This window comes from Phyllostomus hastatus, unplaced genomic scaffold, assembly GCF_019186645.2.
Source record: "Phyllostomus hastatus isolate PE091 unplaced genomic scaffold, TTU_PhHast_1.1 phas_scaffold_21, whole genome shotgun sequence".
NCBI lineage: Eukaryota > Metazoa > Chordata > Mammalia > Chiroptera > Phyllostomidae > Phyllostomus > Phyllostomus hastatus.
Genome location: NW_025334017.1, coordinates 24,115,132 through 24,127,803, shown reverse-complemented (window position 1 = coordinate 24,127,803; position 12,672 = coordinate 24,115,132). Strand labels below are relative to the sequence as shown.

The window sequence follows — 12,672 nt, the reverse complement described above, 5'->3', positions numbered from 1 at the left end:
ACCCACATGCTAACGACTCCCAAATTTTAATCTCCAGCCCAGATCTTTCTCTCCTGGGCCCCAGACCTGAAATTTCACCTGCCTCCTGGCCATCTCTATTTGAATGCCCCACAGGTAATCTCATCTTTACATGTCCTAAATCAAATTTGGCATTTTCTTCCTCTCCACCAAGACCTACTGCCTCCCTATAGTTCCTTCCTTGAGCAACAGGGTCTCGTTTTTGTCCTGTTTCACCCAGTGAGTCAAGCCAGAAACCCAGCAGTCCTCCACATCTCCCCCTTCCTCATGCTCACATCCAATCAATTACTGAATCCTTCTGGTTACTGGGCTTGCCACTATCTCCCTAGTTCAGGCTAACATCATCTTTGCTGCCTACATTACTGCAAAGGCTTTCTTACTGGTATTAGACCCCCGCTCACTCCAGTCCATTCTCTACGCTGGGCCAGAACGAGCTTTCTGTACCATCGTTCCTGGCTGAAATTCGTCAGTAGTTCCTCACTGTCCTCCGGATAGAAGTTCCACATCTACATGCTTTCTCACGGTACACAATGTTCTGAGCTGCTTTCCTTCATACCATGAGATCCTCATCCTACTTCTCCGATCTGTAATCCAGTCAGTTCAGAGCATCCCGAATCCCCAAAATCCTCTCTTCTCTCCTCCTCCAGCCTTCCCTTCGCCCTCGCAGGATATTCTGTGCACACCCCTTTCTTAGCACTTACCACTCTGTAGTAATGCCCGGCTCACCTATTTCCTTGTCCTACTACATTGGAACCTTCTTCAACACAGGAGCTGTGTCTTTTTTATGGTTGTTCCTCAAGTGCTCAGCTGATGCCTGGCACATGGCAGGGCAAGGAATGAATGGCGACGATACCCATTGACTGGTAGGGGCAAAGAGATGACTCATGGGTACAATGTGTTGTAACATCCACTACTAAACTGTGGGATCTTAACCATCAGCCCCTCCTCCCACGTCATTACTCCAAGTGAAGGAGAAATCAGAACCATAAGCAGGAAAAGTCGCATCTATCTGAGGTACTGCTTACTACTGCCCAAGGACTTTCTCTTACTCATGCCCAGGATGACAGGTTTCCATGCCTGGCGTGGCAATGATACAAGCTAAGGGAAAGGTATGGAAGGGTCCACACTTCTGCCTGGGAATCAGTCCACATTTATCCATAACCCCAGTGAGTCTTCAGAGACAACTAATAATTTTATTTTCTCCATTTTAAAGTCTTGAGTGCCTAATATGGAACAGATGCTGGACCAGAAAGATTATTATGACATGGCCACCATCTTGAAGGAACTCAGATCTGGGTGGAAAACCAGCAGATTTTAGTATTGTAAAATACTTCTTGTAGGAAGATATGATACGTGCTCTCCTCTTATCACGGAGGGGTAGGAAAAGTGCTATGGAAGCAGAGGACAATAATGAATTCATTTTGGAGTTACCAAGAAAAGCTTCAACAAGGTGGCAAAGCAGCTCTTCCAGCATAAAAAAAAGTGCATTTCTTCCCAGACTCTGTGGCCTCCTGCTTCACTTTAAAAAGAGTGTTAATTTCATACGGTGGCCTATAAATTCTTCAGTCCTCTGGCTCCTCTTGCCTCACTTTTCCAACTCTGTCCCCTCCCACTACCCCCGCCCCTTTCACCCACTACACCTCAGGCCAGGGTGTATCACACGAGGCAAGCTCCCTCCTGCTCTAGGACTCTGTCATGGCTGTTTCCTCTACTCAGGTGCACTCTCCCAGGATCTGCTAGTCCTCTCATTAGATTTTCAGTTTAAAAGTCTGCTCTTCAAAGCAAGCTTCTCTTCTTTCCCAAATCAGACCAGCTACCCACAGGCACATCACCTTATTGCAATTCTGTGCATTACAGTTAATTTCCTTACTTTCATAAGTGAGTGTGTGTATCTCATCTACCTAACTTTGCCTTCCAATACAAGTTTTGTGAGCGCAGGGACCTGGCCTATCTTGTTCATTGCTGTGGTCCCAGTGCCCAGTGACTATGACATGTAGTTGGTGCTCAACAAATGTTTGTTGAATGGAATGGGTAAATGAGCAACACAATGTTTACTGAATGAGGACGGGCCTTAGAAACAGTAAGTGTACCATATGTTTGAAGAATAGCAAGTCATTTGTTATGGCTGTGGGCAGGGGTGCGTCTGGGCGGGAGGTGAAGTTGGGAGGGTAGGGGGAGTAGTTGGGGGCACACCGTCTAGCTCTGAATGAAATGGCCTTTATTTCCTAGGCAAGAGAAGCAAAAGATCATTTTTAAGTAGGGAGTGCCATGATTGGATGAATCATGACTTTCAAAAAGCCATTCTGGTCCAGTGTGGAAAGTTTGGGCCCTAGAAACCAGCTGGGGTAGGGATGGAGGTTGGGTTAGGAGATTACAGGTTATTTACCTGAAGGGGAAGTTGATGACAGACTAACCTAGACCAACATTTGAGAGACAGAAATGGAAAGTGAGGAAAGAGAGGCATTACTAAAGCAAAACTGTTGGGACCTGGGGACCAACTGGATCTGGGACTTCCAGCGAGAAGGTGAAGGTTGCATGGGAGACAACGAGTGCATACAGAAAGGAGCAGAAACAATGGTTTTAATTTTGGTTCTGTTGAGTCTGAGGTGGCCAGGGAACATCTTTCGCTGAATCTCTAGGAATTGTGCCACCACCACACTGTTCCTCCTACCCCTTTTCTCTTTTCTTTCCTGTTTTGAATCACTCCCACAAACCATGAATGCTCCCTGCTTCTTAGCGTGCTGGGGCATCATGCCAGCAGCTCCACATTCCTGAGGAAGGGATGAGGCTCAGACCTGGAGGGCCAACCACAGGGGGACGGCTCCCTGACAGGAAGGAAAGCTGGCCTGCCGGCTGGGCACAGACAGGAGCTTCCTCTGCTGCAGCAGGTGCCCAGGGCCAGCTGCTCCAGCCCCTCAGGCTCAGATCAACAGGATGGGACAGCCCAGGCGGAAGGAAGCCTGCAGGGAAGGACACCCTGCAGACAGGGGGGGAAGGGGTGGAACTGGGTGGAGGAGAGACAGGAAGAACAGCCTGGGCTGCTGAGCTGGCGCCTCTCCAGCAGATTCAGGAAAGGCAGTGACTGGAGACGATTCAGTTCTCCTCCTTTCCACCTTGGGCATCTCTGGCCCTGTTAATCGGATTATTATTACTACGGTTGTTGGCTAGCCTGGGCCTTAGATATATCAGAAGAAATCATCGGAAAATGTTCACAGATTTGACAGTTTCTAAAATAATTAGTTTCCTTTCCATGTTCATTCTGTGCTTATTGGTTAAAAAAAAGTACGCTTATATTAGCCTTTCAGTTACACAGAGGTGAGGCAGCTCTCGGGAGGAGCAGTGATCATGATCAGCCGGCCCACGCGTTCAGCCTGTCCAAAGCAGATAAAATATCCCTTGTGCTTTAAGCCCCGTTATCACTACCCAACTTTCCAACAGCTGCTGTGAACGGGGACCAAATGGCTACAAAGAGGTAAAGAGGGAGTCAAAGCAGAGCCGCGGGCTCCCAGTTAGGAGTCCCCGCCCGCCTCCGACCAACGGGAGGTGGGGGGTTGTGAAGGAGTGGAAGGCGAGTGGTGCTTTGGAGGAGCACTTGACTTAGCGGATATCCCTGCAGCAACTCCACTCCAGGCGTAGCGGAGAGAGTCCCCGGCTTGCCCCGGCGACCCTGGGAGATTCCACCCCACCCCATCCCCACAGTTTCCAGGCAGGGAGGGCCTTGCCCGAGGCCTTGGCCTGGGGTGGTTGTAGGGTCTATCTTTGAAACAGCTCGTAGACTGTAACTTAAACTTGAGCGACATCAAGCTCAAAACTCGATCCCACAACCAACCATGGGCGCCAGAAAGGATAAAAAATCGGGTCTACGGCTCCCATCACCCCATTGGTCCAGTTCTCCGGTTTCCTGCAGTCCCCACGCCGTTCTCTTGGCTGGCCAGAAGGAAGGATGGGCGGGGCAGGAAGGATGGGCGGGGCGGGCCGGGGCCGGCACAGCTCCCAACCACGCAGATGGGGAGGGCAAGCCCGCGCCGGAGGCCCAGGCGTGGGCTGGGGGCACAGTAACAGGTGTCGGCTCTGAGGCTGGGCTGCCTTCCCTCCCTCTCCCCAGTCTCTGTGATCCCCGCGTCCAGGGAGGCAAAAACCTAGCGAATGCTCGAGAAATGCAGCTTGGTCGGTTAGCGGGATCTGCTTTCTTGCCAGACGAGCAAAGGGATGGCGTTTCCAAATGCAAATCTTTTGGCTTGGACCCTAGTTCGAAGCCGCCGCCTCCCCCGCCCGGCTGCCCGGCGTCCCGCCTACCGCGCGGCTGGCTGACTCGGGGCCCGGCGCCAAGGGGACGCGGCAGAGTGGGTATCCCTCCCTACCTCCCACGTGGGACTAGCCCTCCGCAGTGCCTGGGCGCGCCGCCGCCGCGCCTCCGGATTAGGTCCCCTCCCGCAGCACCGCCCCCTAGGCCGGGGCGGGTAACGACAGGCGTGGGGTGGGCGAGGGATGGGGGGGTGTCACTGAGTCAGGTGGCAGCGGGAGTCCCTCGGGCAAAGGGAACACGCTGCCTGGGATTGTGTACACGCTCCACTGACACAAGCTTCACGCTGCCGGGCAGCCGCTGATCACGCGTGGCCCCGCGAGCCTATTGGCCGGCATCTCACACACCTTTGTCGCTGATTGGCCAGCCTCAGGCTCCGCCCCAACCCCGCCCGCGGCGCGCGGCAGGCGGAGCGGCTACCTGAATGGGGAGGGGGCAGACGGCGCGGAGCGCGGTGTCGGCGGCGGGAGTGTCGTCGAGTGTCTCTGGGTGCCTGTTTGTGGCCAAGCAGTGGAGCGGAGTAACAGCCAGTCATCTTGCCGCCCGCGGCCAGGCAGCCAACCATGCTCAACTTCGGCGCTTCTCTCCAGCAGGCTGCGGTAAGTCACCTGGGAATGCCCCTGTCCTTCCCTGCCTTGCCACGTCTGAGGGGCCAGCGGGTCTTCGAACCCGGAGCCCCTGATATCTGCCGCTCCTGAGGACCAGGGCTGCAAAGCAATCGCTGAGAAGGCTGGGGTCTTTCTGCAGACTAGGCATTGGTGAGGGCGTGTGTGTCGCGAGGGGTCAAGAGAGGCGGCCTGGGATGTAGAGCCAAGGGAGAGAAGGGTCTTGTTCAAGGTGTACTGAGGGCAAGGGGCAGCTCCAGAGACAGACTTGAGGCAAGTAAGGAAGAAGATGACTGGAGGGGCGCGAAGAGTGAGGAGGGGGCTGCTGCCTGGCAGCGAGGTTAAGATAATGTGTGAAGGAGGGAACAAGGGGGCCACCCTGCACCTGGCGCGGGGGAAAGATGTCTCTTCCTGGGTCAGGACTGCGATCCAGGATGGGAGGGGGCTGCTCGCGAGCATTTGAGGAGCAGGGTGTCCACAGGAGAGGAGACCCTCTTTCGGGGGTCTGAACGGAGGCTTGCAGGATGGGGGGGCTGTTCAGCAGATAGCCGGTGGCTGGAGGAGGGATCGCCCAGCGGGGATGTGGGGGAATGGCACGCGGAGTGCAAACCGCCGAGGAGGGGGATGGAGTTGACCCCCCAGACGCCGGCAGGGGACTCCCCATCCCCGGCGGGGGCAGGTGGCCGCCTTCTGTGAACCTCTTGGAGGGGGTGGGGAGCCGCCACGGGGATGGGAGGGTGGAAAGCGGGACCTTACAGAGGGGCGGGGAGAATGGGGGGGGGCTGGGGCCGCGAGACGCGGGGGCCGCATGTCTAGGCGGGAGCCGCAGGCCTTGGGGCCGCGCGTCTGAAGCCGGAGCCTGTGGGGGCTGCACGTCTGGGATCCCGTGGAGACGCGCGGGGGGCGGGGGCCAGAGCTGCCGGATTTGGGGGAGGGTGCGCCGCGTCTGCTGGGAAAGACCGGGTGGTCTGAGGTCCCCCGGGCGGCGTGGGAGGGAAGCACCGAGGGCTCGGCTGGGAAGGGGCGGGGGCCGGGTTTCCGCGGGGACCCGGCTCCTCCTCCAGCTGCTGAGGCGGAGGCCGGGGGTGGGCTGAGAGCGGGTGCGCCCGGGGAGCTTCTCGTCCCCGAGTGACCCAGCTCTGGCCTCCACCAGGGGCGGGAGCGAGGCCCGGCCCCGCGGTCGGTTCCTAAGGGAACCGCGGCGAGCTGGGAGGGGCGGGCACTCCCAGAGTAGGGCGCCTGCAGCCCCGCCCCTCCCTGCGGGCTCCGGCGCGCACTGCCGGGCGGTTGGCGGCGGCGCCCGGGGCCCCTCCCCGGGGCTGGCGCGAGGGCGGGGGCCGAGATCTCAGGAAGTAGGTGAAAGGTGACGGCGCGGCAATTCCCAGTTCACGTTTCCTGCGCTGCCGGGAGCAGCCGCTGATCACGCTTTGTTCACATGCCTCGCCCCCTCCTCCCGCCGCCCCCGCCCTGGCCGCCCAGCCAATCCGGGCCGGGGCCGCCAGGCTGGCTGGCCTATGGCGGGGGCAGGGATGCTGGGACGTGCGAGCTGCGAGGAATGTTCCCAGTGACTCACCCAGGAGCCTCATTGAGGTTAGGGCGGCCCCATCCGTCTGTCCCCGCCAGCGAGGATCTCCCCCGCCGTCTGCCTCCGCCCCTTGTCTGCCTCCCCCTCCTCGTCTGCCTCCCCCGCCCGCGCCTCCGCCCGCGCTTCCCTTTCCTCCCTCCCGCCCCACTCCCTTTCCTTCCCTCCCCGCTTCTCTTCCAGCTCACACTCCTCTTCCCTGCTGCCTGCCTTTTCTCTTTTTCCTTTCTTTGCATTGGCAGCTTGAGGCTTTTACACATACATGCGCTGTCCATTGCAGCTTACATAAAGGCGTGCTCGATTATGCAACTGCACTGTTAGCGATATATCTAGAGCAATGGCTGGTTTTCTAAGTATTTCAACCCAAAGGGTGTATCCCTTTTTAAAAATGAACATTGAGAATAATACCTTGTAACGTAAAGGATGTTTTTCAATATTTTTACATCATCTCTAGTTTGAGAGAAAGACTGGGACTTCATTAATGGAAAAAGAGAGAGGGTGAGAAGTACCAATATTTAGTAAAGTGTAGCTTATGGGACTTCAATATGAAACATTGAACACTTGATAGGAGCTGTACATATGAATACAAAGCATGTGCTGTTACTCTTGTCATCAAGCAGTTCTTTAAAAAATTAGAATATTCGTTTGATTTGATTATTACAACTCCTAAGTTTTCTCATTATCCATTTTTTAGTATTATTGTATTGGCTGGTCATAGTTGTGAGTAGCAAACCATTGTGTTAAAATAGATCCACTGAAAGGGAACACACACATGAAGAAATTGAAACTTAACTAAAAGTTTTGGGATTTTTCTGTATGTTTCACTTTTATCTCTCTTTACCCTAGGTAACTAAGTTTTCAAAAAAGTTAGATTTCAAGTAACCTAATACATTAATTTGAAAAAGCCTCGGAAGATTTTTTGTTCTGTTGATTTTTATCACAAAGCACAAAGTTTTCAAAGGTCAGGTCCGAAAGAACAGGCCAGACCTCTGTCTACTGCATTTCCTTTTTAAAGAAAGTCTTGAAAAAAGAAAACTTCTGTAGAGCATACCCATAGTTATTTTCTCTGACCTCAGTTGCAAGTGTCTACTCTGGAAAGAACATACAACTTTTCTTCTAAGCCTAGAGCTTCTCTTTTTTTGGCTCACAAAATGCATTGATGGCATTTGGCCTTGGTCCTCTTAATGATAATCACATGCTCCTCTCTACCTAGCAGAGAGATCAGTGTTCAAGCAAAAATGTGAGAGGAAGAACGAGGAAGGTTTTTAATTACCATTACCAGCAGAGTGGGATGAAAAAATTATTTCACATTTTAATTTGGGAAGTTTTGCAAATAGCAAAAAAAAAAAAAAGGAACAATTGTAATTAATATATGCTTAAAAGCATTTTCCTTTCCCCTATAGGAGGAAAGAATGGAAATGATCTCTGAAAGATCCAAAGACAGTATGTATTCCTGGAATAAAACTGCAGAGAAAAGTGATTTTGAAGCTGTAGAAGCACTTATGTCAATGAGCTGCAGTTGGAAGTCTGATTTTAAGAGATACATTGAAAACAGACCTGTTACGCCAGTATCTGATATGTCAGAGGAAGAGAATCTGCTTCCGGGTACACCGGATTTTCATACGATCCCAGCATTTGTAAGTATTATTGTTTTTTAAGATGACTGTAAATTATATACTTTCTTGTAATTTTCATAATGGACTCTTAAATTTCTCAAACTGTTGCCTGCATATTTCTTTGTAGTGTTTGACTCCACCTTACAGTCCTTCTGACTTTGAACCCTCTCAAGTGTCAAATCTGATGGCACCAGCGCCATCTACCGGACACCTCAAATCATTCTCAGATACTTCCAAGCCTCACGTTGCTGCGCCTTTAAAAGAGGAAGATAAGAGCACAGTACCTGTCCCCAAACTCCCCAAGGCTCAGGCAACAAGTGTGATTCGTCATACAGCTGATGCCCAGCTGTGTAACCACCGATCCTGCCCAGTGAAAGCAGCCAGCATCCTCAGCTGTCAGGACAATTCTTTTCAAAGAAGAACCCACCTAAGTGTTGAGGCTGCAAGAAAAAACATACCTTGTGCAACTGTGTCACCAAACAGATCCAAATGTGAGAGAAGCGCAGTAGCAGATGTTGATGAGAAGGCAAGTGCTGTGCTTTATGACTTTCCCGTGCCTTCTTCCTCAGAGACAGTCATCTGTAGATCTCAGCCAGCCCCTTTGTCCCCCCAACAGAAGTCAGTATTGGTTTCTCCACCTGCAGGAGTATCAACGGGGGGAGTGCCACCTATGCCGGTCATCTGTCAGATGGTTCCCCTCCCTGCAAACAACCCTGTTGTGACAACAGTTGTTCCCAGCACTCCACCCAGTCAGCCACCAGCTGTCTGCCCACCTGTTGTGTTCATGGGCACTCAGGTGCCCAAAGGCGCTGTCATGTTCGTCGTACCCCAGCCGGTTGTCCAGAACCCAAAGCCTGCAGTAGTGAGCCCAAATGGCACCAGACTCTCTCCCATTGCCCCTGCTCCAGGGTTTTCCCCTTCGACAGCAAAAGTCACTCCTCAGATTGACTCATCAAGGATAAGGAGTCACATCTGTAGCCATCCAGGATGTGGCAAGACGTACTTCAAAAGTTCTCATCTGAAGGCCCACATGAGAACACATACAGGTACCAACCGTTTCTTTCTTATGTCGTAAAAGTTTAGATGAATTTTTTTTGGTAGTGATCATAAATAGAAACCAGACATATTAAGGAAGAGCTTGCAAGTTTCTTTAAATGTCTTGAGTAGCTACTTTAACAAAGTTTTTAAAATAAGTTATTTGTAAAGCCTTTGTACTGTAGTTGAAGTTTGAAAATGTTTGTGTTTTGGGCTCCTTTTATAAAGGGAAGGCTTTTATCAATGTGATGGTGAAAGTTGAAAATAGTGGATACATGTATAGTACCTACTTGACAGCTTAATTTAATAGCTCTTTAAAAATGTATTAGCTTTAGATATAATTAAGTATGTAATTCACAGGGATTTAGTAAATGCACAGTAATGATAATCTGAATTTTTTGTTTCAGGAGAAAAACCTTTTAGCTGTAGCTGGAAAGGTTGTGAAAGGAGGTTTGCTCGTTCTGATGAACTGTCCAGACACCGACGAACCCACACAGGTGAGAAGAAATTTGCCTGTCCCATGTGTGACCGGCGGTTCATGAGGAGTGACCACTTGACCAAGCATGCCCGGCGTCATCTGTCAGCCAAGAAGCTACCAAACTGGCAGATGGAAGTGAGCAAGTTGAATGACATTGCCCTACCTCCAGCTGCTGCTCCCACGCAGTGACGAATCAGAAGGTGAAGCATCAGAACTAACTTTGATCGCAGTCAGGAGCCAGTGGTGATACGAGAATGTTTCCACTGCAAGCCTGTGGCCCTGGAGTGCGGGCTGAGAGCAGAAGCCCCGCAGCTTGGGGAGAAGGCCCAGATGGGGTTAGATGACAAGAAGTGCTGTGGTCACAGGCACATCACGGAGTGGCAGGATTCATTTGTTATCACACGAGAGAGACGAGGAAGCTTTTACTCTACATATTTCTTTGAAGGTTTCAGATGAGGTCAGCACAGGCAGCACAGATGTTGACTTTGTGTGCATAAGTTGTTATTTTACTTTGCCATTTATACTTGAGACCAGCTTTTCAATGTGATTCTTTTAGGGCACTGGTTTCAAGAGTATACAGACTGGAAATCAACATTATGGTACAGAGATGGAGATAGAAAATGGATTTTTATTATTACAAATACTGTCATCTTTTCCTAGAGTTATCTTGTTTACTGTTCCTAGTCTTTCCAGTCAACTTTGTGGACACAGTTGTTAAATAGGCCTAGCATTTTTACATAATTGCTGACATTTGGAATTGATGAGCTGTATATTGCTACAGAGGGCCCAAAGATTTGGAATCCTCAATAATTTAATTGCTTGGAAGTGTAGCTACAATTTTTCTGCATTTTTGTTTTGAAAGTTTAACAAGTGACTATATCTAGGCATTTTATTATGCTTTGAAGTTTAGTTTGCCTGCAGTTTCTTGTGTAGATTTGAAAATTGTATACCAATGTGTTTTCTCTAGAGACTTAAAATACACTGCACTTTGTTTAGGAAAAAAAGTTTCAAAAATGAAAATATATATTGTAAAGAAGGGATATGAAGAATTTTAGATAACTCCTTGAAAAAGATGGCGATGTCATCAGTCAAGTATCCTCATGTTGTGAGGATGTAACACATGCTTTATTGAATTAGAAAGTCAGTGGCTGTTGTTCACAGTGGACAGACAATGTCCTGTTAATTTACCTTTTAATTTATAGGAGGTTTATGGGGGGGTGTGGAACTAGATGTGTAGAAAAATGACTAGAACATTCACTTTTGTTAACAGTATTTCTGTTTTATTCTGTTGTGTAGTGGATAATATACACAGTGGTAAAACAAGAGTAAATTGCTTAAAATATATAGTGAAATATGTCCCTATATCTACCCATTTAACATTTTTTCTCTATATTGGGTCTAGATTTCTGATATCCAAACTCTTGGACCCTTGGAAAAGTTTTCTTTTAATAAAAAATCCTTGTGATTTACAATTTGCACAATATTTCTTTTGTTGTACTTTATATCTTGTTTACAATAAAGAATTTCCTTTGGTATATATAACTGGTTGATTGCATTTGTTGAGAACCATTCTCTAACCTTGACATTAATCACTTATGGTACTGTCAAAGGACTTAGTGTCCGAACCTCTCCAAGGGCCTCATTTCAGTTTAGAACTGTAGGAGTGTATCTTTAACATACAAATCTGTTTAGAGGGTATATACAAAGTGAAGCCAGGTAACTGTTTGTTTAGACAATGTAAGACCTTGCCCAGTACACTTCAATTTTTAAACATTCTTGTACATTTTGATGATTTGAGGTTGAAATATAGCTCTCACTCTCATCAAAGCCTTAAGTACCATTAAGTTAAAGGCACTACAGTGAATAATCTAAGCAGTGAGACTGCTGTGGCAAATGAAAAGAAACCTGACTTACTAAATAAAGACTAAATTGTTTGCCTCCAGAAGTTAGACTAGCTCAGACCATTAAGTGATACCTAAAACACAATAAACATACTGGTATTTAGGCTGCATGAAAGTTAACCCACCTATGTAAGGGAACACTTACTAGTCACCACTAAAATGAACTAGGAGCTATAAATGCTACTTCAATTGAGTATAATTTTGGAGATTACCATTCTAGTTTTCTCTGAAATCCCCTTGTGGTTATGAGAGAACATCTTCCATGGTGCCCAGCTTGACCATTGACCTAGTCTGGTCACTGTTGAATCATCTGTGGTAAGGGGCAATGTACTTACTTGACACCAGTTGCAGGACACACCTCTTTTCCTGGAAACTTAACACCACCTAATTACAACACAGCTTCTGGGGAGAGACCTTGCCATTCTGCAGCTTCGGTGTTGGGAAACTGGACCATCCTAACTAACTCCACCAGACTTCCTCATGATGGCAGGTCTGAAGGGGGAAGGGAGAAGGGTAGGTGACCCAGTGCTCAGGTGCCTTGTAATGACACAGCCAGTGGCGATGTGCCACCCATTGCTGTGTTCTTCCCAGTCCTAGTTGTCATCGGAGACTTTTCCTTATAAATCTTGCAGATCGAATCAATTTGAACAGAATAGTGTTTGAGGCAGGCTCTGATCTTGAGGCAAAGTTGCCCCCAAATGAGTACACTTGCAGCATGGTATGTAACGCATTAGTGGAGCGTTAGCAGTTCAGTTTCGGTGGTTGTCCGACATACTAGGTTGGGCTATATGAAATTGCTGCCATTCAGCCGTCTTTCAACAGATCATTATTCAGAAAATTTGAGACTCAGAAAAAGTTGCAAAAATAGTTCCCATTTACCCTTCATCCACCTTCTCCTTAGGACATCTTGCATAGCCACAGAACACTTCAAAACTAAGCAATTAACCTTGGTGCAATACCATGAAGTAAAGTAGAGGACTGACTTGGTTTTCACTAGTTTTTCTGCTAATGTGGTTCTTCTATCACTGGACCCGATCCAGGGCCTCAAGTTGCGTTTCGTTGTCATATCTCCAGTTTCTGCCAGTCTGTGGTGGCTCTTGTCTCTCTTGAGGAGTACCTGTCAATTATTCTATA

At 49.1% G+C, this 12,672-nt stretch overlaps 1 protein-coding gene across 1 annotated transcript; it reads left to right on the top strand.

Moving 5' to 3' along the window:
* Positions 1-4,760: 4,760 nt before the first annotated feature.
* On the top strand, positions 4,761-11,170 carry KLF10 (Kruppel like factor 10). Its single transcript, XM_045861514.1, has 4 exons — positions 4,761-4,920; positions 7,912-8,145; positions 8,252-9,170; positions 9,567-11,170. Exons 1-4 carry the CDS (start codon positions 4,885-4,887, stop codon positions 9,824-9,826), a joined length of 1,449 nt encoding a protein of 482 aa, XP_045717470.1. The 5' UTR covers positions 4,761-4,884; the 3' UTR covers positions 9,827-11,170.
* The last annotated feature ends 1,502 nt before the right edge of the window (positions 11,171-12,672 follow it).